This window comes from Gavialis gangeticus, unplaced genomic scaffold, assembly GCF_001723915.1.
Source record: "Gavialis gangeticus isolate Ggan-Ray unplaced genomic scaffold, GavGan_comp1, whole genome shotgun sequence".
Lineage (NCBI taxonomy): Eukaryota > Metazoa > Chordata > Crocodylia > Gavialidae > Gavialis > Gavialis gangeticus.
The window spans coordinates 182,492,975-182,514,087 of record NW_017729024.1 but is presented as its reverse complement, the minus strand read 5'-3'; the positions used below and the strand labels follow the sequence as shown (position 1 = coordinate 182,514,087).

The following is a 21,113-nucleotide window of genomic DNA, read 5'->3' as shown; positions in this document are numbered from 1 at the left end:
TGCCCCTGAGCATCATTTCTGATGCCGGCCCCTCACAAATGTGCTCCTTGATGATCTTCTCAAAGAGTTTCCCCAGGATTGAGGTAAGACTGACACTGACCTTAAATGTGGAGACATAGAATTAAACCATGTGAAGTGCAGAGGCCCGCCTGTCTGTACCCACGCGCTCTACTGTCGTGGACAATTAATTACATGGGATATGCTTGGGCAACCTGTGTTCTCAATGGCCCAGAGGAAGGCAAAACAGTCCCAAGGTCACTGCCATAATTTCATATGGGAATATTCACTCCTGACTCTTTATTTTCCCATCAATTTAACTCTGTTCACAGAAGCAAGAAGCTGTTTCATAAAGGTTCATAATTTTACACTGTAGCAAAAAATAAGTCTGCCATTCACCTGGTGCATGGTGCCAGACTGCTGCTCTAGCAGGGAGAAAATGTCTGTGTGGTAGTTTTCCTTCCAGTTCCCCCCCAAAGCACATTTGCCCTTTCTCTAAATCTGTCTTAAGTAAACAACACAGGAAGAATCACAGCAAACAGTGTAATCCAGGGGCGGGCAATTATTTTGGGTGGAAGGCTGCTTACTGAGTTTTGGCAAGTCATCAAGGGCCGCATATCGGACAGCCAGGGGCAGATAAACATTCGTTTTCTAAATTTTTTAGGGGCCCCACGGGCCGGATACAATGGCCTGGCAGGCCGCATCCGGCCCATGGGCTGCATTTTGCCCACCCCTAGTATAATCCATCCCCAAAAACAGAGGAAGAGCCACAGTAAAAGTCACATGCTCTGTGATTTTCTTAGTCATGCTGTTGTGGCTGATGAAGGGCTTGGGGGCAGCATGTCTTCTATTCCTCTGTCTGACTACCTAGAGTCCATGGGTTTGGGTATTTGCTTTCCCTCTTGATAACATTTTTCATACAGAAATATGGAACAAAATGTAACCACCTTTTGACCTAAACCATGAACAAAAATAAAATTATATTATCATAAAAGGCTGTTGGATAGAAACCAAGCCTAATTTTCACCTTAATATACAACTTGTCATTGAACTTTTAATTGAAAAGCTTTAAAAAGTGGCTTGTTATGGTTCCTTAATTGTTTTTCAGCACTTTCTCATTCTATTTTCCATCTACCCCCCCCTTTTTTTACTATTACCATATGTTCTCTTTGCTTTCTTCATTACTTTCCCACTTTTTGTCCCCAAATTCACTGCATGTCTGAATATTCATATTTTAATGTAGCAGACAGCAGTTGCATCAAATGGTGGTTTTTTGTTTTTCCCTTTGGAGAGCCAAATTCCCTAAAGCTAGAAACTGTATTTAAAGCACATAAAAGCTCCCAAAAAACCCTTTTTTTATATAAATACAACCCTCTTAAATGAATGGAAATGCATATAGAAAAAAATTCTGCGTGTATTCAGTAAGTTTCCAAGTTTCTCCAGCGAAGCACTGAAGGTTCTTTACTTTCAGAAAGCTTCTTCCTCTCAAAATTAAACTTTTTTTCTCCAGGATGCTCTCCCCCAAAACTTGTTAGCAGCAGGAAATTTCCTTATTCCTTCAGTTAGGTAAGAGCTCCACCCACTTCTTCCCTCCTCCTGGCATCAGAAGTAGGTACTGTAGTTTTGCAGGGCTGTCAGATGCATCCAGCCCTCAGAGCCAGGTGCATACTTAGCATGGGACCAGTCCATGGGCCAAATCAGGCTGGCAAACTGGCCCTGTGTGTGCTGCATGCCGAACACGGCCTGACCCAGCATGCAGGGCCAGTCCAGACATGTGCTTCATATGCAGCATGCCAGGTCCAGATGCTAGAGCTCTGTGTGTTGGATCTGACCCATGGGTCATATCTTTGATACTCCTGTACTTTTGTATCCTCCTTCCCAAGGTGTTCAGCAGGTCAGGAGGGCCTCTTCAATGTTATTTCTCTGCTTAGTCATGGGACTGCCTCAAGTGCAGAGCACGCTGCCCGATGCCAATACACTGCTGTGCTCAACAGTCCCCTTCCTGGTTCTTAATGCTGACCCCAAAGCACTTTATTCTGCCTCAGCAAGGAAGGGGGACCGACTCCACAACCAGGGTAGTTATAAATGAACCTGTCGTTTTTCTTTTTTAATTAGAAAATCTGATCTTTATTTAAATTAAATACATTTTTCCCCATTCTTAAAAATAAACCTGAAGTTATTCTTTGAAATTATGACAATCCATGGGAAGGCTTAAATTTATAATACCCTATTAAAATAATTAACTTAAATATTCTGTCCGTATAGGTTCGCTGCCAAAATTTTCAACAAAGCCAAATTACTGAACTGGTGGAAGTCACTGGCTAAGCTTCTGGAACAAGTGTTTGCTGAAGTGCTGAACCAGCTTTTGACAGTTTTAGGGAGAATATCTTCTTAGGACTGTATATGAAAGTCATTCAGTTAACTAGTTCATTCAAAACTCAGAAACAAGTTGGAAGTTGAGAAGGCAGAAAATCTTATTCTGTCTCTTGTCCCTCTATGAATAAGCACAAGGCATGAGAGGATGAGATACTAAACTCTTAAAAGACCCACTGATCAGGTACCAATTATTTTCATTCACAGTAGTGCTAATGTTTTCTTTATTTAACCACGTTGTTTATTACAAAATATACCGTTTTTCTCTTTGTCCCTTTACTAACTCCCCCCCCCCCAAAAAAAATCTTGCTTTTGTGTATTTTTTTAAAAGACTTAAATTTCCCTCCAAGTCTTCATGCAATTGTGAGTAAAATTGATCCTCTAGAAAATTAGGGATGGCATTCCCATCACTGGTGCATTTTTGTTATGATTTATTTTCTGGCATAACAAAAATATAATAATTTGGAAAGTTGACTAGAAGTATAACATTGTTTAATGTGCATAGATGTGCTGTATTTCTCTGATTACTAAAAGGCACCAAATTATAGCAGCCAATGATTATCAAGCCCATTTTTAGAAAAACAGCTAAAAAAACACAAGGTAAAATGTGATTAAAATCTAATACAGACATCCAGGGTTCCTGCTTATGACTTAAAAATCACCAGTTTTAATCACGATTTAAATCAATGCATGCTTCGTACAACTCCACAAAAAACCTGCCAGCAAAAACCTCGAGGGTTGCAACCCACAGGTTAAGATCTGCTGTTCTCCAATAACCCAATGGAGCTTTTGTTATACTCCCAGCAGTGCTTCTTAATTATTGTGACTACCTAAGGACTTGTGTTCTTGCAGTATCTCTCGGAAATGTACTTATCAGAAAAATGCTGCCAAAGGAGCAGCATTTATTAGCTTAAAACACTTTTTATCTACAAGATCTATAGTCTTCTGATTATATATTCATGTGCTTTATTAAACTGAAATACTAATAACACCACCTTTTTTACTACAGAAATGGAAATGGTGATTTTTTTTTTCTTTTGTGGAAAAATCAAGAGGGTTTTGTCAGCTGAAATGATATTGGTTCTTCCTTTTTGGAGATAGGGTGCCTGTCCCTTCTGTGGAGACGATGCAATCCTTTATATGGAAGTCTGATAGGATGAAAAGCACTTAAGTGTTAGGCTGGGATTTGGAGTATTCAGGCAAATGAGATAGAAGTTGTCTATTGGACTCTTATGAAGAAGAAAAATCTCTATAGTGGCTTGGTAGCATTGGACTCAGTAATCAACTATCTGGGATAAAACAAGATTGCTTTAGGTATCTGACCATGTGAGAACGAATATTTTCCGTGGTAACTAGTCCAAAAAGGCATACTTACAATACTAGTATAACACTACTAGAGCTACCAATAGTAGTTTTTTTTAATAGATTGCCAGCCTCTCTACAAAGATGTATGTTGTTACCTTATTTTACAGATAGGAGAATTAAGCATCCAGCAAAGTTGGTTATTTTTGGGAGGGCCACAAATCATGACTATGCCTGAACTATGCCGAGAAATGAGTTCTACTTCCTCACCAAAATCACCTTCCCTAAATCAAGATTTTGGGCATAAAGTGCTGTTTTTCAGAACACTTGCTTCTGAAAGCTTGTCTAATCTCTATCCCATCTATAGAGTTGGTTCAATAAAAAAGATCAGCAAAAAAAAATAACCCTTGCATATTTCCTGGACCATCACAGCTACAAGAGCATTCCAATCCCTATATCAAAGCAGGATTATCAGACCAAGAGAACAGTGTATCTGCATGTATTGTACCAGAACAGAATACGCTTGGTTTAAGGTTTGGCATTTGTGTGTCCTAGATCTCTCCTGAAATAAATCTTGGCCTGTTTTTAAAAATGCTCCATTTTATAAGATGCATGAAAGAAGAGTAGTCTTAGTGTAAACATGGTGCCACAACCTGTGAACTCGGGCACAGCTGTGCTGTACCCTTCCTCTGGGGTCTTGACAAAGTTACTTAATCACTCTGTCTTGGGTTCTTCGCCGAGAAAAGCAAAGTCTGTTACTGCTTTCCTCCACTGCAGTTGTGTGTATAGATTATTTTATATTTAATGAGAATTGGAAACACAAGGGCCCTACATAGGTGATGGGATAAATTATGACATGCTAGACTTGTCTGCAGTAAAATCTCCCCGTGCTAAGTCAGCAGAATATCATAGATCTTGCATATAAAATGTCTCCCAAGCGTTCAGATGTTCACAACACTGGTACAATTGCACTTTCTTTGAGCATCCCTCACTGCATTTGTACAGAGGCTAAGTACAGACAATCAAAAAGCCTGGGTGGAATCAATCTAAGTGATCTCATTTTCTGTAAGCGACGTAGCAAACAGGACACATTTGCCTTTGGGAGGGGGGAGGATATGGGAGTTGCAAATTTTAAACTGATTCCACCATTTTAAACTAGTCTGTGTGCTTCTGCTCCTAAAGGCATAGGCTGGTTTTGTGTGCCAAACTTCTGTTCCGTTATGGGCATTGACTGGTTTCTGATTACTTATATTGGTAAAAGTGTAACGTCTGTACCTGGCCAGAGTCTATGTGGTTGCATTGTTTTTCCTGTCTACAACAGCAAGGGTTGCTGCTGTACTGGTGAGTCCATACACCACAGTATAACTCCTCCCTCCAACCCCCCACCTAACGTAATGTTCCTGTCCTTTCTCAAGGGACAGATATGACATCTTAGGGAATGGACAGAGGCATCCACCGTGCCATTTTCCCAGCTGCACAAAGGCCAAGAGCAGCTGAAGCAGCAGCATCTGGTCTTATCTATGTCCTGTTTTCACTACTAACAACAAACCAGTCTGTATATATTAGGGCTGTGCAAAGCTTCGGTCGCTGATTCTATTCAGTGGCGGAATATCCAAATCTGAATTGAATCAGAAGACCCTTTAATCTCTCTGATTTAAATCAGAACCCTCCAAATCGATATGGAGAGATTTGACGATTCAGACATAGACACAGCTTTAAATGTTTTTTCTACATGCCTCAAGGTACTAGGTGGCTTGTGAACGCTGAGATGATGGGGTGGATGGAGCGGTCCACAGGAGTGCAGGGGGATCCTCAGCACGCTCAGTGGCAGACCTGGAAGTGGACCAGAAGCACTTCCAGTTCACTTCTGGGTCCACCACGGAGCACGCGGGGAACTCTCCCCCCACCCCCCAGCTCAGCGACTGGTGCCTCCTGCATCTGGGGGGGCACCTGGGGTCTCCACACAGCCAATCGCCAAGCTGCGGAGGTGCATGGGGGGGTCCATTGCCAAGCACATCCACCCCCCCAATGCTCTTGTGGGACACTCCATCTGCCCGACCATCGCAGCATACAGAAGCTGTGCCTGGTACCTCGAAGTGCATAGAAAAAACATTTATAGCTGTGCCTATGGTCAAATTGCTGATTCTCTGAATCACCATCGAATCTTCAGATACAGATTCAGCCGAATCGAATTGGGACAGTGATCTGAATCAAGGAATCAAATCACTGTCTCTGATTTGGGCTGAATCTGACTCGAATACGTCCCATTTTGCACGCCCCTAGTATATATCTACTTTGGTTAGCCTATATGGTGTAAATCTACACCTTTGTTAAAAGCATCCCTTCTGTGAGGTCCTGGGGTTAAATGCAGTGAACAATATTACTGATATGCTTCTTTAAAAAGTGTCTTCTGACATTAGCTGTAGTTGTGTTTGAAGTAGTGAGTGCTGGCAATCCTCCTTGCATCCCTGAGACTTCATGCAGTGTTTTAGCTGTCTCCTGCATGGGTTCTCATGAGACAAAGTGACTAACTGTTCTTTCCCCTCTAGCACACCCATAGTGAACGATCCAAAGTTCTGCCCCAAGTGTGAGGTTTAGGTATTTGGGGTAGAGAAGTTTGTTAGTTTTTTTAATAAACTGGATTTGTTTCCTTCCCACCGTGCCCACTCACTGAATCCACAGATGTGGCTTCCCTTCAGCTGAGAAGCCACCCAGTGGGAAAGAAGTTGTGAATGCCAGTCAGAGCTGCACCAGGCTCATTGCCGCCTGGAAAATGTGTCTTTTGGGCTAACTCAAACCACCTGCAGCTTTGCAAGCCAGCTCTTGGACCCTGGCTTAATGGAAACTTGTTCAGCTAAATCCTGACCGCAGACAGCGTTTTGCTAGCAGGACACAGGCAATGAATTCTGACCCACTATCATAATCATGCGTATTTTCCTTTTTGGTTACATGCTATCTTTGGTGTGGAAGAGGCTGCTATGTTGATTCTTGTTTGTACCAACAGGCTATGTTTTTAACATTTGCCAGAGGTGCTGAGAGCCATGAATAAGCAGCCTTTTGTATGCTGCCTATTTTTAAATAAAGAACCCCACAGACTTGCAAATGAATCTAGTTTACTAAATCAGTAAACAGAATAGTCTGGACTGTCTTACTGCTTCTGATAATATTGGGGCATGCATTGTGATAGGATGGGCTCTATCAAATTTGGTAAAGGTTCCTATATATCTTAAATATAATACAGTGTGTACAGGTAGGTATCTGCTTACAGCATGGTAGGAATCGGTATATGGCAAAAGACAAGAGGGCCATGTGTGTGTCTTACCAGTGTGGAATATGTGGAAATGGTTAAGTTCATCAGTTAAAAGACCCCAGGTCTGGATATAAGGGACATAGGCACCTCCCTTTGAAGCCTGGTTTTGCATCTGCTTTTTGTGTTATTCTGTGGTCCTAGTGCAGTATGCTTGCTCCATCGCACACAGCTTTTACTCTGAAAGAGGACATGCAGACCAGCTGGCTCACCCGCAAGAGGAGATAATCTGTGGCCACATAGTACCACTGCTGAGTGATGTTAATGAATTAACAAGAAGCCTGTTGCTTTTCAGGAAAAAGCATGCTTTACCAACACTGGGAGGGAACATGCTGCAGACAGAAACTGCACTTCCTTGTTTCTGGGCAAAACTACTATCCAAGCTACTAAAAGTTCGGCTGTGTACCACAAAAGGATCATACAGGCCTACTATATAACTGTATGTTTAAATTGTAAATCTGGTTCTTGATGTTTCCATCACAGTAGTCTTGCAGAAAAAAGGCCTTAAACGCTTTTACTTTTATTCAAATGAGTATAGCAAATAAACAATAACAGGTACATTGGTGCATGCTGTTCCAGGATCTAAGTTAATGTTTATATTCAGTATTTTTATAGGAGTTACTGATGAGGTAAGGGAAAAGAAAGAAGAAAATGATAAGCAAGATTTTGTTTTTGGTTCTTCTTTCTCCAGTATTTCCTATGTGAGATGTACAAGAATTACCAAAGGAAAAATATATTATTTTAAAAAATATCCAGAATCAACAGCAAGATGCCAAATATTGTTCAAAGGGAACTGTGCATATCTTTAAAAAAAACAAACAGAAAGAACTATGCAAATAAATAAGCAGTGAAAAAAATTCTGCCACTAGTTTCATCCCTCAGTTCCTGCACAAAACATGAACAGAGTTGATAGTAGATGAATCACTTATTTTTACAGATGAAAAATAGCTCCAATAATAATTTTTAAACTCCTTCAGATACCTAATATAAGCTGTATATGAGAATCCCTGATGGGTTAGTAAGCAAGTTTAATTATCATAGCTTTGAAACTTATAAGTAATTGGTCATCCCAGCTCATTGCCAGTACTCTTTCTACCACAGGCCACAAGCTTCTTATAAAACCAGGAGCACGGGAGAGAAATGTACAGGGGGAAAAATTTAAAAATCAAAGGTTTTATTAGAAAGATGAGCCTAGTTCTTGAAATATTTCCTGTGCCCTGATAAAGCAGTGTGTCCTATGTATTTGCTTTTACTCATGTTGTCTTACTTGTTCCCTTTTTAGGATGTGGCAAGTTGTGTGTCAGTTCTTTCCTCATGAGTCAAAATATGGAGTTACTTTAAATCTATTTCCAAGCTATTCAGAGATGACAATAAAATTTGGGAATGAGAAACATCTTTCTTGAACCAGGGACATTTTTACATAGCTAGAGATACCAATTGTATCCCACAGAAATCGTTGCTCTAGTGACAGATCTGAAGATATCAAGCATTAATTTCATTAAGTGAATAGATAAACTGTTACATGTTAATTGGAGGTTGGACAGATGTTAGTGCGTTTTTTCTTATCAATTTGATGCCTGCACAATTTGACATTATGGCACTGCTATTTTTAAAAGGAAACAATTCATCACCTTAAACTTCTGTGCAAGCGTTCTGTAAATATACCATGGATAAATGTCCCAAAAATACATTATCCACTATCTGTCCCATTGGGTTGTTTGTAATAGCTTTCTGGATTCTCCTATTAGCATTCAGAACAAACAGCTTTAATGAGCCATATCCTGTCTCCTGACAAGGGAGCTTTGTGCCAATCCGGGAACATCTGAAGATGGAAGAGGCATGGTTGAACCATGACAGCACATATCAAACAGTCCTATGGAAGGTAGTAGCAGCTGTATGTTGTTCAGTGTGTAGGCTGTTCTGACTTGAACTGAAGGCTGAGCTGGCTCTCATCCACCGTAGGAATCAGGAGAGTACAAGGATAGATGATCATTGAGCAGAGTTGTAGCATAGGGAAGGATCTGACTTAAGGTACCCAAAGGTGGGCATGTTAACTTAGGGAAGGGATGGCCAACTTGTGGCATGTGTGCCACAAATAGTATGGGCAGCCTTTGTGTGCGACACATGACAGATCAAGGAAGGGGTAGGCAGCCTGGCACATGGGGCAGGATACAGAAAGCAGAGCAATGGATCAGACAGAGGAAGGTGATTGGAACCTGATTTCTGGTATGGCTGCCAAAAGGGTTGGACCCCATTGCATTAGGGCTTTAGGAAGGAACATTTATGTTCATTTTATTAGCATTAGTTGTGTAAAATTATTGTAGTCATAAGACTGGACATTGGAGCCTTACTAATTCCACTAATTACTACCCATGAACAAGGACTGCAGGACTGGATGTCCAGTTTCTGTTTTCTTTCTCTGTAGAAGCAAGCTGTAATTTTGTATTGCTTAATAATAAGTGTATTAAATAAGTAATAAGCCATAACTTGCAATATATGGGTTACCCACAGTATTTAGCATTAAAATACATATGCCAATTGATAGGTTTATTCAAGTGGGCCTGGGCAAACTGTATTCAATATACATTTATCTTGAGTGCCTCTGTTATAGCATTAAACTCTGAAAACACATTGATAGAGGAGAAAGATGTAGATTTTTATCTATTTTCCATGTAATAAAAAACATCTTAAGTAGTTAACATACACTTAAATGACATCGTTCTTTTAATGAAAAGTCTTTGTTTTATTAACATTCAGCATCCATACAAGTCTGGGATAGGATGTTACCACAGCTAAGGTTAAGAAGTTGCTTTAAAAATCAGTGTTGCCTCACCAGCCAGTCAGAGCTGCACATTTGCCTGTGTTCTGGGGAAAAAAAAGAATCTCTCTTTATAATGGCTAATTACAGACATTACACACAAACCGGTGTAAGTGATCAGCAACTGGTCTCAACCTGTAACAGAACAGAAGTACAGTGCATGTAGACCTATTTAAAAATGGCAGAACCTGGTCTAAGATTGACCTGGATGGATGTAGCATGAGATTCAATTGGTTTAGATTAGCCCTGTCTATCGTACTTCTGTAGCAGATCCTCTTCCACCTCAAGTTAGGTCACAGTCCCCCAGCATCCCATGCTGCTTTGTGACCCCTGCTAGTCCATCTTGCAGATCAGGCAGGCTAGCTTTCGCCTATGATTATCTGCTCCTGCTGAGTGCCAGGCAGGCCCTGCCCCCAAGCTGTCACAGAGCTGAGGCAGCAAAGCATCTGCTCCCCAGCCCTGTGTCCTTCCTGTGCCTTCCAGCTGGACTAGGCAGTGGGAGGGAAGGGGAAGTAAAGGCCCTTATGCCAGCCCCTCTCCAGCCAGCACTCCCACCTTCCTCCCACCCCCATCACTGACAGCGGGTCTGGGGAGAGAAGCCGCACTGCCAGGCAGGCCAGGAAGCAGGGGCCCCGCAGCTGTTCTGGCTGGGTCTGGGGGGGCTGGGTCTGTGCAGGAGAGGCCTTTGCTTTCCCCCCTGCTGCTGCTGGTGGAGAGATGGGGCCCGGGCAGAGATTCTGCACTGGCTCCCTCCCGCCCTACACCTGACCGGGGGTTGGTAGCGTGCGCCTGGCAGCCAGTCGGGGATGGCCAGTTGTTTGGCTGCCCTCAGCAGTCTCCAGCATGCTGGGAGGTGTGAGTGTCCCCAGCCTGCTGGCCTTGGCCAGTACAAGCATGTGCAAGCTACCCTATTCCCCCACAAACCTCACCCACACACGCAAAGGGCAAATGTGTGTTCTGTTTGCTCCCAATCTATGGAGCTTAGAGAAACCCATCAAGGTTTCATCAATTCTGCCTCAGGCTTTTTTTAATGTCTGTCTATCCAATGTGTGTGACCTTGTGCTGAACTCATGATGTTCATATTGGGTTCTGCTGGTTGGTGAGCATGACAGCCTGTAGAAATATATTTGACACTATTCTAAATTTAATTCTGTGTTGGGTGAGAGCCCAAATAATGATTTGATTCTTGATGCTCTTTCATAATGGAATCTCAGGTGGGGCACCCAGAAATTCAGCCACAAAAGTTGCTAGTCATTTTTTAACATCTTGGCCAATAGCCGTAACTTGTTGATGATACTGGCAGATGTCTGGGATAATACATCCCCAAAATATATTTTCTAACATGCTTTGCTGTGCCAGAATACATTGACATCTAAAGTAACATGGAGAACATACATAAATTTTACATTTATTACATTTTCAAAACTCAACAAGGCATGATCTGAACATATTTTGTGCTGCCTTGCATTCAATTTTTCAGTGCAGAATAATATACCAATTAAATACAAGAGTCCTACAACTATACACTGCATCCTAGCCACTGTGGTTTACAAGGAAGTGGCATGAAGTGAGCAAGATGGCAGGAATGGTACCAACTATCTTGCCCTATATGCTTGAAGTCTAAGCTATTAGTGTGCCCCATAGCAAATATCCATGCCAGTTCAGGGCAGTGGAAGGGTACTGCTGTGGATTAAATGGTCTCTTTGCCTCTACTATAACCTATAAATTTAGAAGAACTTTATGCCTTAATCGGTCAGTCTTTGAATATGACATCCTGCCGGGGTTCTAACTTCTGTCCCACACTTCTGCAGTTGCAAGTCCCTTGTACTGACCAGTGAAGTTAGATTTCCCTGTTTAAAGGAGTGTTGGACTCGGGTTTGTAGATAAGACCTAACAGATTCTGTGATGTGCCACCACTGAGACTGCAGGAGATTTGTATAGCAGCTTCAGAGAAATGAAAACGTGATAAATGCACAGACCGTAGGGCTGGTCATGTTTGTTTCATTCTATTCTTCACCCCCTTTTTCTGTTCAGAATACTGCAGATTGCAGTGTAGAAATTGTCAGGGTGAAGGTCCATGAGTAAAAGGAGCAGCTGCAACTGAACTGGGACTGTCAGCACCTGGAATTGGTAGGATTTGCATGCAGAAATGACTAGTAGCAGACATGTTAACAAGGTTTTTGTTTAGTTATCATTGTTAGGCTTTAGTGTTCACATCCGGTGGAGATGGAAGAAGCACTTTACAGCTCCTTAAGTGATTGTTCGTTTCAGACTATCAGTGAGTTCAGGAAGACAGCACTTAGTTTATATTCAGTTCATGTTTGGAATATTTTCCTCACAATCATCAAGACTAGAAAGCTGGCTGTTTCAATGAGGGACACCGCACCAGGTCACAATGAACTTGGAATTCCAATGCTGCTTCCATAACAGCAGGACCAAGCTTTCAGCCACAGGCAGTCTTTGAAGATCTGTACCAGAGGTGGCAAGGAGTCGTTTGTGCCCCTCTCTTCCTCTGCTGCAATAGCAGAAGGTTTCTCATTTGAGATGCGTGTTCAAAGGAGTTTGTAGAGGTTCGTCCTACTGAACTCCAGTGCCTGGACCATTCTGAAAGAGCAGGGAGTATTAAGAAAATAAGTTTAAACTGCTCTGCATGTTCTCTTCAGTCCTGCAAAAATCCTGAGGTCTATGGAAAAGAACCCCCTTCGCTATTCTGGTTACTTGCTGTCTTCTATCCTTTTTGTTCTTCCTACTATGTTTTGTCGATGAGAGGCTCCCTCCAATGGATCTGGCTGAGTATGTAAATTGTTTAAGTGCTATCCTACCATAGTGTTCACTTCCCATGATCCTTAACACTTAGAACACGAACAGGTGAATGGCTTTTATGCGAATGGCAGTTTTATTGCCTTCTTCTTAAGCACAGGTGACAGGTACATTATTCATTAGTCTCATTCTCTTCATGTAAGATATTATCATAGCTTAGGGAGGTAACTGTTTCCTGAGCACTTGGTTTGTACTGGGGGCCTGATTCAAGTGCAGCAACACTTGTCTTCATTGGATAATATCTCTGTCAGATCTACTATTAAAATTGCTGTCAGCTGCCAAAACATTTAGTAGTGTTTTGTATAACTTGTGGTGATAGTTGCAAAAGCAGTTTTTCATACAAAAATAACTTAGCTACTTTATTCCTGTTAAGTAACAAAGCCAAATACAGCATTATAAAGTAAGCTGCTTGATTTCTTTTTGTTGTTGTTGTTGCTTCAGAAGTTCTCTGTTATCATTTTTTTATTTCTACATGTTAGATGAACACTGTAGTAAAGCTCTCAGATTGCTTGTAAGTACAGTGGCTTGTGAAAAGTTTAGATTCATGGAGTCCATTATACTTAAAAGGAGTTGAGCAGCAAAACCAGCCCAGTTCTACATCTAAATAGCATTTGCATAATTTTGGTAGACAAAATAATTCTACATCAGATACTTCATTTTGTCTCTCTTTCTATTTTAGTCCTATTCATAGTATTTAAAGCTGAGTAATCTGTTCAGAGCAGGAAACCAGCTGTAATGTTTTCAGTACCACAAGAAGTGCCTCATCTTTCTTTTTACCCCCTTCCTCCCCCTAGACTTCTGTTAAGTGCTTAATGAAATTAAGTAAATAGTAATACTATCTATACAAGGTGCATTTGGAAGCTTCTTTTTACATTTTGATAAAGAATAAAACATAAAAATACTTTGTATGACATTCTTTATTTGCCTTGTCCTGGGTTTTCTGATATGTATTCAATGCTACGACTAGATAATTTGTTAACAAGGCCTTTTTAACACTTTGGACAGATGCACATACTGTTTTCAATCTTCATGGTTAATTATTCGATTTTGTATTTGATGCTAGAACACCCTGACTCCTAATCACTGCTCATTGTTGAAAGTCCATTATATTCTAACTGTTTGACTGCTCCCGTTGACCTTGAACTGACATTATAAGCTGTGTCTAATCTTTTCACTCTATATTTCTAATGCTTCTTTTCTTTTCCCCCCTCTTTGTCTGATCCCTGTTTAGCATCACAATGGGGTTGCCTCTGAATCCAGCAGCTGACTCCGCCCGCTCTGCACGACATGCTCTCTCGCTCATTGCCACTGCCAGACCACCCGCCTTCATAACAACTATTGCCAAGGAGGTGAGAAGAACTTTTCTAGTGTTCACTGAGCTGTACTTTCAAAAGAATAATGATCTCCAGTTTTTAATAGTTTTATGCTTTGCCACTGTACTACTCCAAAAAGGTGATAAAAAAACCAGCTAAATCTCCTTTAGAAAAAAACCCCCCAATCACACTTTAGTTCTTGTTGGATAAAAAATGGGTTCATTATTATACAAAAATACTTGGAGATACGAAAACACCCACGTTATGCAACCAACTATTGTTAACTGGTGCGCAAGGTGATTGTCAGGTTGAAATTGGGTTAAGAAGTTCCTGCGTCCTGATGTATGGTTGTATAAATTTCTAATTCACATGCACAACAGTGGGCAAAATACCACTTACTAAGTTTTTCCTTAGACCTTACTTAGACAATGCAGGTATCCTTGGTTTAAGGACTGAAAGAAATTTGATTATTGGTTTCGAAGTTTGATCCAGTCCATCTTATGTGCACGGATGAAAGAACTAGATATTTTAATGGATGTGTTCTGATATTTTTGTGTGTGTAAAATCCAAGTAACTACTTTTACTAAAACAAAAGAAGCATTCAAAATACGAGATGAGAGCCTGGTGTTTCACCTTCAGTAGCTTAGGCAAGTCAGGTTCAAGAGGAGGAGAAAGAGGTCTTTTTGTTCTTGGTATTTCTATATGGTGCTGTGAGAGATTTTTTTTTTTCTTAATTGGTTGCAAGGAAGGGAGAATTAAAGTCTCTTCTTCCTATTCCTCCAAGTTGGCAGTCGCATTACAGGTGCTGCTTCCTAGGTCATCACCCCACCCAACTTGTCTTATGATAGACAAGTTTACTCTATTTATTCAGGTCCTCCTGAGAATTGTTGGGAGGTGGAGGGAATCTAGGAATTCCCTTCTACCAGCCTATCCCTCAGTCATCTTAGTGAGTGTGACTTTTAAAAGCAGTTCAATCTTCTGCAGTCCCTGCCTCGTGCAGATCATAGAAGAATACAGCTGGAAAGGGCCTTCCAATCCAGTTCCCTGCTCAAAGCAGGATCATTCCTGTCTGCTAAGTCATTCAAGTGTTTTTCTAGCCTCCTCTTACAAATTTCTAGCAATAGAGATTCTACAGCCTCTCTAAGTAACCTGTTCCAGTGCCTAGTAACCTGGAATTAGAAAGTTCTTCCTAATATCCAACCTAAATCTTCTTTGTTTCAATTTAAGAACATTAGTTCTTGTCCTGTCCCCAGGAATCATAGATCACTATCCTTTTTACAACCACCCACTCTGTATTTTGTGTTTTCAAATCTCCCCGAGTCTTCTCTTTACCAAAATAAATACACTTAGTACTCTCAACCTTTCCTCTTACGACATGTTTTCTAGACCTCTAGTTATAGTAATGCTCCCCAAGACTTTTTCCAGGTTGCTCATATTTTTCTTTAAGTGTGTGTACCCAAAGTTGGGCACTGGGCTCCAAGAGAAGGCCTCAGTAGTGCTGAGTAGATTGGAAGAACAATTTTCTGTGACTTGCGTATAACGTACCTGTCAATGCATCCTCATTATGCTATTAACATTTTTTCCCTGCAGTACATTTTAAGTCCAAAATATAATCATTCTGACCTCCCCTTTAATCAGTGTGAATCACTAAATAAAATCTACCTACATGTCAAAGACTATAATAAGAATTCTGTTCTTAGTTTGTTATTAAAACAATAATAATAATAATTTAAACATCTCCAAAGTAAGGCAGATAAGTTATCCAAAGTACAGAGGCTTTTTATGAAATATTTCTGTCCAGATGTTATCTTTAAAAATGTTAATTTGGTTTGGGACTTCCAGACTGCTCAATCAAACTAGGCATTTAATTTTTAATCATTTTGAAGCCTTCTTCCTCCCCACCCCCATTAACTTTCTCCACTAATCATTCCAGGTCAAAGATGTAATTTTAAAATAGGGTATGAACAGCAAACTTCAATACTCGCTGTCCAGACTTAACCCCCCACTGGCTTTATGAACACAGTGAAAAAGACGAGATGTGACGAGGTAAAACTGGGTACTTTGACACAAGATGTTGAGTGCACGGTAGCCGAATAATACTGTGCAGCAGCACATCGCAGCAACGACAGTGTTAATATGCTACTGTGCAGTGGTGTCACTTAAAAGATATTTACTGATACTACTGACAGTGACTCTGGTTACTGCACATTTATTTAGTATTTGCTAATACAAGTACTAAATAAATGTATAGTACCAACTGAACAGTAGCATTTCTTTTAGATGCACCCACAATATAGTAACTCACTTGAATACTTGTATTCCATCCCAGGTAGAGATCATATCCATTTTGGAATCTGATCCGTTATTAAGAAATTAAGATGGAAAGCCCATAATAAGTATAGATGAAGTGTGTGTGGATCGCAGTAGTTAAATGCATAATATTTTTTGTAGGTTCACAGACACACTGCCTTGGCAGCAAACACTCAGTCTCAACAAAATATTCACACCACAACCCTTGCTCGAGCTAAAGGAGAGATCCTGAGAGTCATTGAAATTCTTATTGAAAAGATGCCGACAGATGTGGTCGATCTCCTTGTAGAGGTAAAAATGTTTTGCAAAGTGTGTCCATATGTTTTTGAGAAATCATGTAATAATCCATTTCACTTAACCATTATTATTCTTCCTGAAACTGCCACTTATACTAAATGCAGTAGTGTTTTTAAGGACTTCAGTAGCAAATGATTGTCTGTTGCTTAGTGCTTTATGAAATGGTTATTAACACTACGAATGAATGGTCACATGAGTTATCAGTACTATTTTTGGAAATTTCATGGCATGCAGCATAGTGTGTTCTGTTTTGTTTTGTTTTGTTTTTTTAAGAAGAGAATATTTTATTTTTATGGATCAAAGATACAGACAAGGACAAGAATTAGAAAATTCTCTAGCTATGAAGGATTTAATTTTTTTATGAAACATTAAGTGGTTTGAACAATTTTAACTCTTGTTTCCAAGGTTATGGACATCATCATGTATTGCCTTGAAGGATCCTTAGTCAAGAAAAAGGGACTTCAGGAATGCTTTCCAGCCATATGCAGGTAAAAGCTTCTTAAGAACTCAGCAAGGAAAATGATTTGTGATGAATATTTTTTCTTTCTATAGCTGGCTTAATGACCCTATTCAATCATACAATATTTCTCATAGTGTTTACTCCTTAAAACTTCAGATTTACAGCTATTGTCAGCATGCTATGAATGCATACAGATTTTCTAATCCCTATTATATGTGAGAGGGGACAAAGTCAGAAATGAGTAGCAGCATTACTAGCCCTTGAGAGTGCTTCCATTTAAAAGTCCACACACAGTAAAATATATTTTTAGGCTGGCAATGTCTCAAAATTACCTTACAATCCTACTGTGCTTTTTTTATTCACCTATCATAAATAACAGAAATTGCTCAGGGTCACTGAATAACTATCTTTCACCACAGTGATAACCACCACAGTTCATTTTGTTCAGGTGCAGTGATTCTCAAACAGGATGCCACAGCATTCTGAGGTGCCATGAGATCCTTCCAAGGGTGCTGAGGGGCACCACACAATATTAGCACTGTTAAGTGTGCAAACACCTACACACACTTTACAAGATGAAGTGGGAGATTTGAAATAGGAAGCCATAGTGTCAAAAACATTTTCACCTGTTGTGGTCTTTCTGAGTTCTTTGCAACAAAATAATTGCTCTATTGGTTTTTTTGACTATGGAAAAATAAGTGAAAGCTAAGCTTTGGCATTTTTCCACGGGGTGCGTTGAGCCTAAAAGAGGTTAAGAACAACTGTTTTGACAACAGTGCTTTACCCTTCAACGATATCTTACCTCCAAGATTTTTAAAGTTCTTTACTTTTTTTAAAGAAATGAGTTATTACTACGATTGTGCAAGTGAGAAGACTGAGGCACTCAGAAGTGAAATGATTTTTCAAATACTATCTGTGAGGGAAAAGTAAGGAAAAAAGACATGGATATTCTGACTCCCAGTCATGTATGTTTAATCACTTTCCCTGCTTTCTTTCCAATATAACATTTCAAAATGATCAGCAAAGAATATGATTTTTTTTCATTACATCTTTATATTCTCTCTCAACTTTTCCTTAAAGTGTTTGTGAATAATTGTGACTCATATTGCCTGTACACCAATACCAGAAGCATGGAGAAGAAGCAGAAGGAACTAGTCCTCCTGCTTTCCACTGGGCACTATGAATTAGTAGGGATCACGGAGACCTGGTGGGACTCCTCTCATGATGGGAACATAGCCATAACGGGGTACGTCCTTCACAGAAGGGATCAGGTAGGAGAGAGGTGGGGGTGTTCACCTTCTGTGTGAAGAAGTAGTACACCGCCCTACAGGCTGATGTTGGCCCCAAAGAAGAACAGCTTGAAACCCTCTGGGGGAGGCATAGCAAGAGAGACCTGACTGTAGGGGTATACTACAGGCCGCCTAACCAAGGGGAGGAATTTTGATCTAGCATTGGTCCGTGAACTAACAGAGGCCATGCATGCATGGGACATGGTTGTCTTGGGTGATGTCAACTACCCAGACTTCTCCTGGGAGGAATGCTTGGCCAGCTTGAATCAATCGCAGTCCTTTCTGACCAGCACCAAAGAGCTTTTTTTGACTTAGGAGGTGCACAAACCAACTATAGGAAATGCAGTTCTTGACCTGGTCCTGGCCAAAGGGGATAACCTGGTGACCAGCTTAAACATAGAGGGCAGCCTAGGCGATAGTGACCATGAATTCATTACATTCACAGTCTGTTGCAAGGCTGACAAAACAGATACCAAGCTCAAAGTCTTAGACTTCAAAAATGCACCATTTTAATAAGCTCAGATCACTAGTAGAGAATGCCCTGAGAGACCAAGGACCCCAGGTAAAGGGATCAGGAGAAGAATGGTCATTCCTTAAGGATACAATCCTTAAGGCTCAGAAAAAATCCATTCCCTTACAGCAAAAAAGTAGCAGAAGGGTCAAAAACCCCTCTTGGCTAAGCCCTTCTACAGAAAAAGAAAGAGGCATACAAACAACAGAAGCTTGGGACAGCCTCTAAGGAAGACTATTTGACAGTGGCCTGCACTTGTAGAGAACAGATTAGGCAAGCTAAGGCAGAAACTGAACTAAAACTAGCTACAGGAATCAAGGACAAAAAGAAGTCCTTCTTTAGCTACATAGGGAGTAAAAGGAAAACTAATGGGAGCGTGGGGCCGCTGCTCAATGCCTCAGGATACCTGGTCACTACCACTAAGGAAAAAATGGAACTCCTAAATGACTACTTTGCCTCGGTCTTTCACAAGACCAAGGGGAACAACATGCCAGGTAGGGCATAGAACAATCAGGGCAGGATTGACACAGTTCCCACCATTGCCCTAGAACTGGTGTACAATCCGTTAAAGAAATTAGACTTATATAAATCAGCAGGACTGGATGAACTCCACCCAAGAGTGCTGCAAGAGTTGGCCGAACTAATTCCAGAGCCCCTGGAAAAGGTCTTTCAAAAATTATGAGCCTCTGGAAAAATCCCAGAGGACTGAAAGAGGACCAGTGTTGTGCCCATCTTCAAGAAGGGGAAGCGTGAAGACCCAGAAAACTACAGGCCAATTAGCTTAACTTCTAATTGCTTCGTTGCAGGCAGGTCTTGTCTGACCAACCTCATTGCTTTCTATGATCAGGTGACTTGTCACCTGGATGAGAGAAAAGTGGTTGACATCATGTACCTAGACATCCAGAAAGCCTTTGACCTGGTATCCCATGAGGTACTGATAAGAAAACTGGAAGATACCAGGCTCAACTGCAGGACCATCACGTAGGTGTAAAACTGGTTGCAAGGTAGGACACAGAGAGTCCAAATGAATAGATTGGTGTTGTCCTGGCAAGATGTGGGCAGCGGCATACCCCAGGGATTGGTACTTGACCCAGTGCTGTTCAATATCTTCATCAATGACCTGGATGAGGGGATGAAAAGCCCATTGGCCAAGTTCGTGGACAGCACCAAGATACGGGGTTGTGCAGACACACCTGCAGATAGGCTGCAGATACAAGCAGACCTAGACAGGCTGGCATGTTGTGCAGAACGGAACCAGATGAGGTTCAACATAGAAAAATGTAAAGTGCTGCATCTTGGAAAGAAGAACCCCCAGCACACCTACAGGCTGGGCATCGCTAACCTGAGCAGTACTACAAATGAAAGGGATCTGGGGGTAACAAGAGCCCAGCATGAATACAAGCTGGCAACGCGATGCAGTAGCTGCTAGGGCCAGTAAAACTCTGGCATGCATCAATCAATGCATCTCCAGCAAATCCAGACTATGGAACAAGCTCCCCACAGTGGTGGTGCAATCATTTACACCAGAGGTCTTCAAGAGATGACTGGACGGTCGGTCATGTGTCTGGGGTCACCTGACCCCAGATTTCTTTCCTGCTCATGCAGGGGGCTGGACCCGATGATCCTTTGGAGTCCCTTCCAACCCTATGATTCTATATTTAAGTGGAGAATATATTAGAAGTGCTTCTGCCCATACCTTAGAGAAGCTTATGCATTGAAATGAAAATTCATTGCCTCAAGCATACTTAATTAAAAAAAAGAAGAATAAAGGGAAGGCTCCAACTTTTAAAAACAGCCCATACAAATAACTTGGTACATGTAGGAGACTCATTATGCCAAATCTGAGATACAGATTCTATCTATTGGACTGCAGAGGCCAAACTGCAAACAGCGTTGCTTGTCTTGAGATCCTTCACCTATGACAGAATAAGATGGCCAAAGATGCTGAGGAGGCACTTATGAAACCACCAACTTAACTGCTTTCTCATAGCCTCAGCAAAGTGTATTCTCCTGCCAAAGTCTGGTCTTACAGCAATGTGCACATCATTTAGAAGGGAGTGGTAGCCTTATTCTTTGATCCCTGGTGTTCATCAGAACCTCATTATCAAGTGGATCATTTTTAATGATGTCCCCTTTTTAATGGTAAGACCTGACTGCTACAATCAAACTAACAGTTGAAAATTAGGCATAATTACAAGAAATGCAGCCTGAGCTTCCATTTGCCTTTGCTTTATACACACACCCAACATACCCACACACTGTAGAGTGGCTGTCAGCCTGACTGTGGGGAAATATAAAAATTAATCGTGTCCTAAA

At 41.0% G+C, this 21,113-nt stretch overlaps 1 protein-coding gene across 3 annotated transcripts in view; it reads left to right on the top strand.

Moving 5' to 3' along the window:
• Positions 1-21,113, top strand: part of WDR7 (WD repeat domain 7) — a 400,912-nt gene that overhangs the window by 293,962 nt on the left and 85,837 nt on the right. For all 3 annotated transcript variants that reach the window (XM_019518172.1, XM_019518171.1, XM_019518169.1), the window contains exons 22-24: positions 13,849-13,966; positions 16,382-16,531; positions 16,943-17,025. In XM_019518172.1, the coding sequence (XP_019373717.1) occupies positions 13,849-13,966; positions 16,382-16,531; positions 16,943-17,025 (351 nt within the window). The remainder of the gene's footprint in view (positions 1-13,848; positions 13,967-16,381; positions 16,532-16,942; positions 17,026-21,113) is intronic.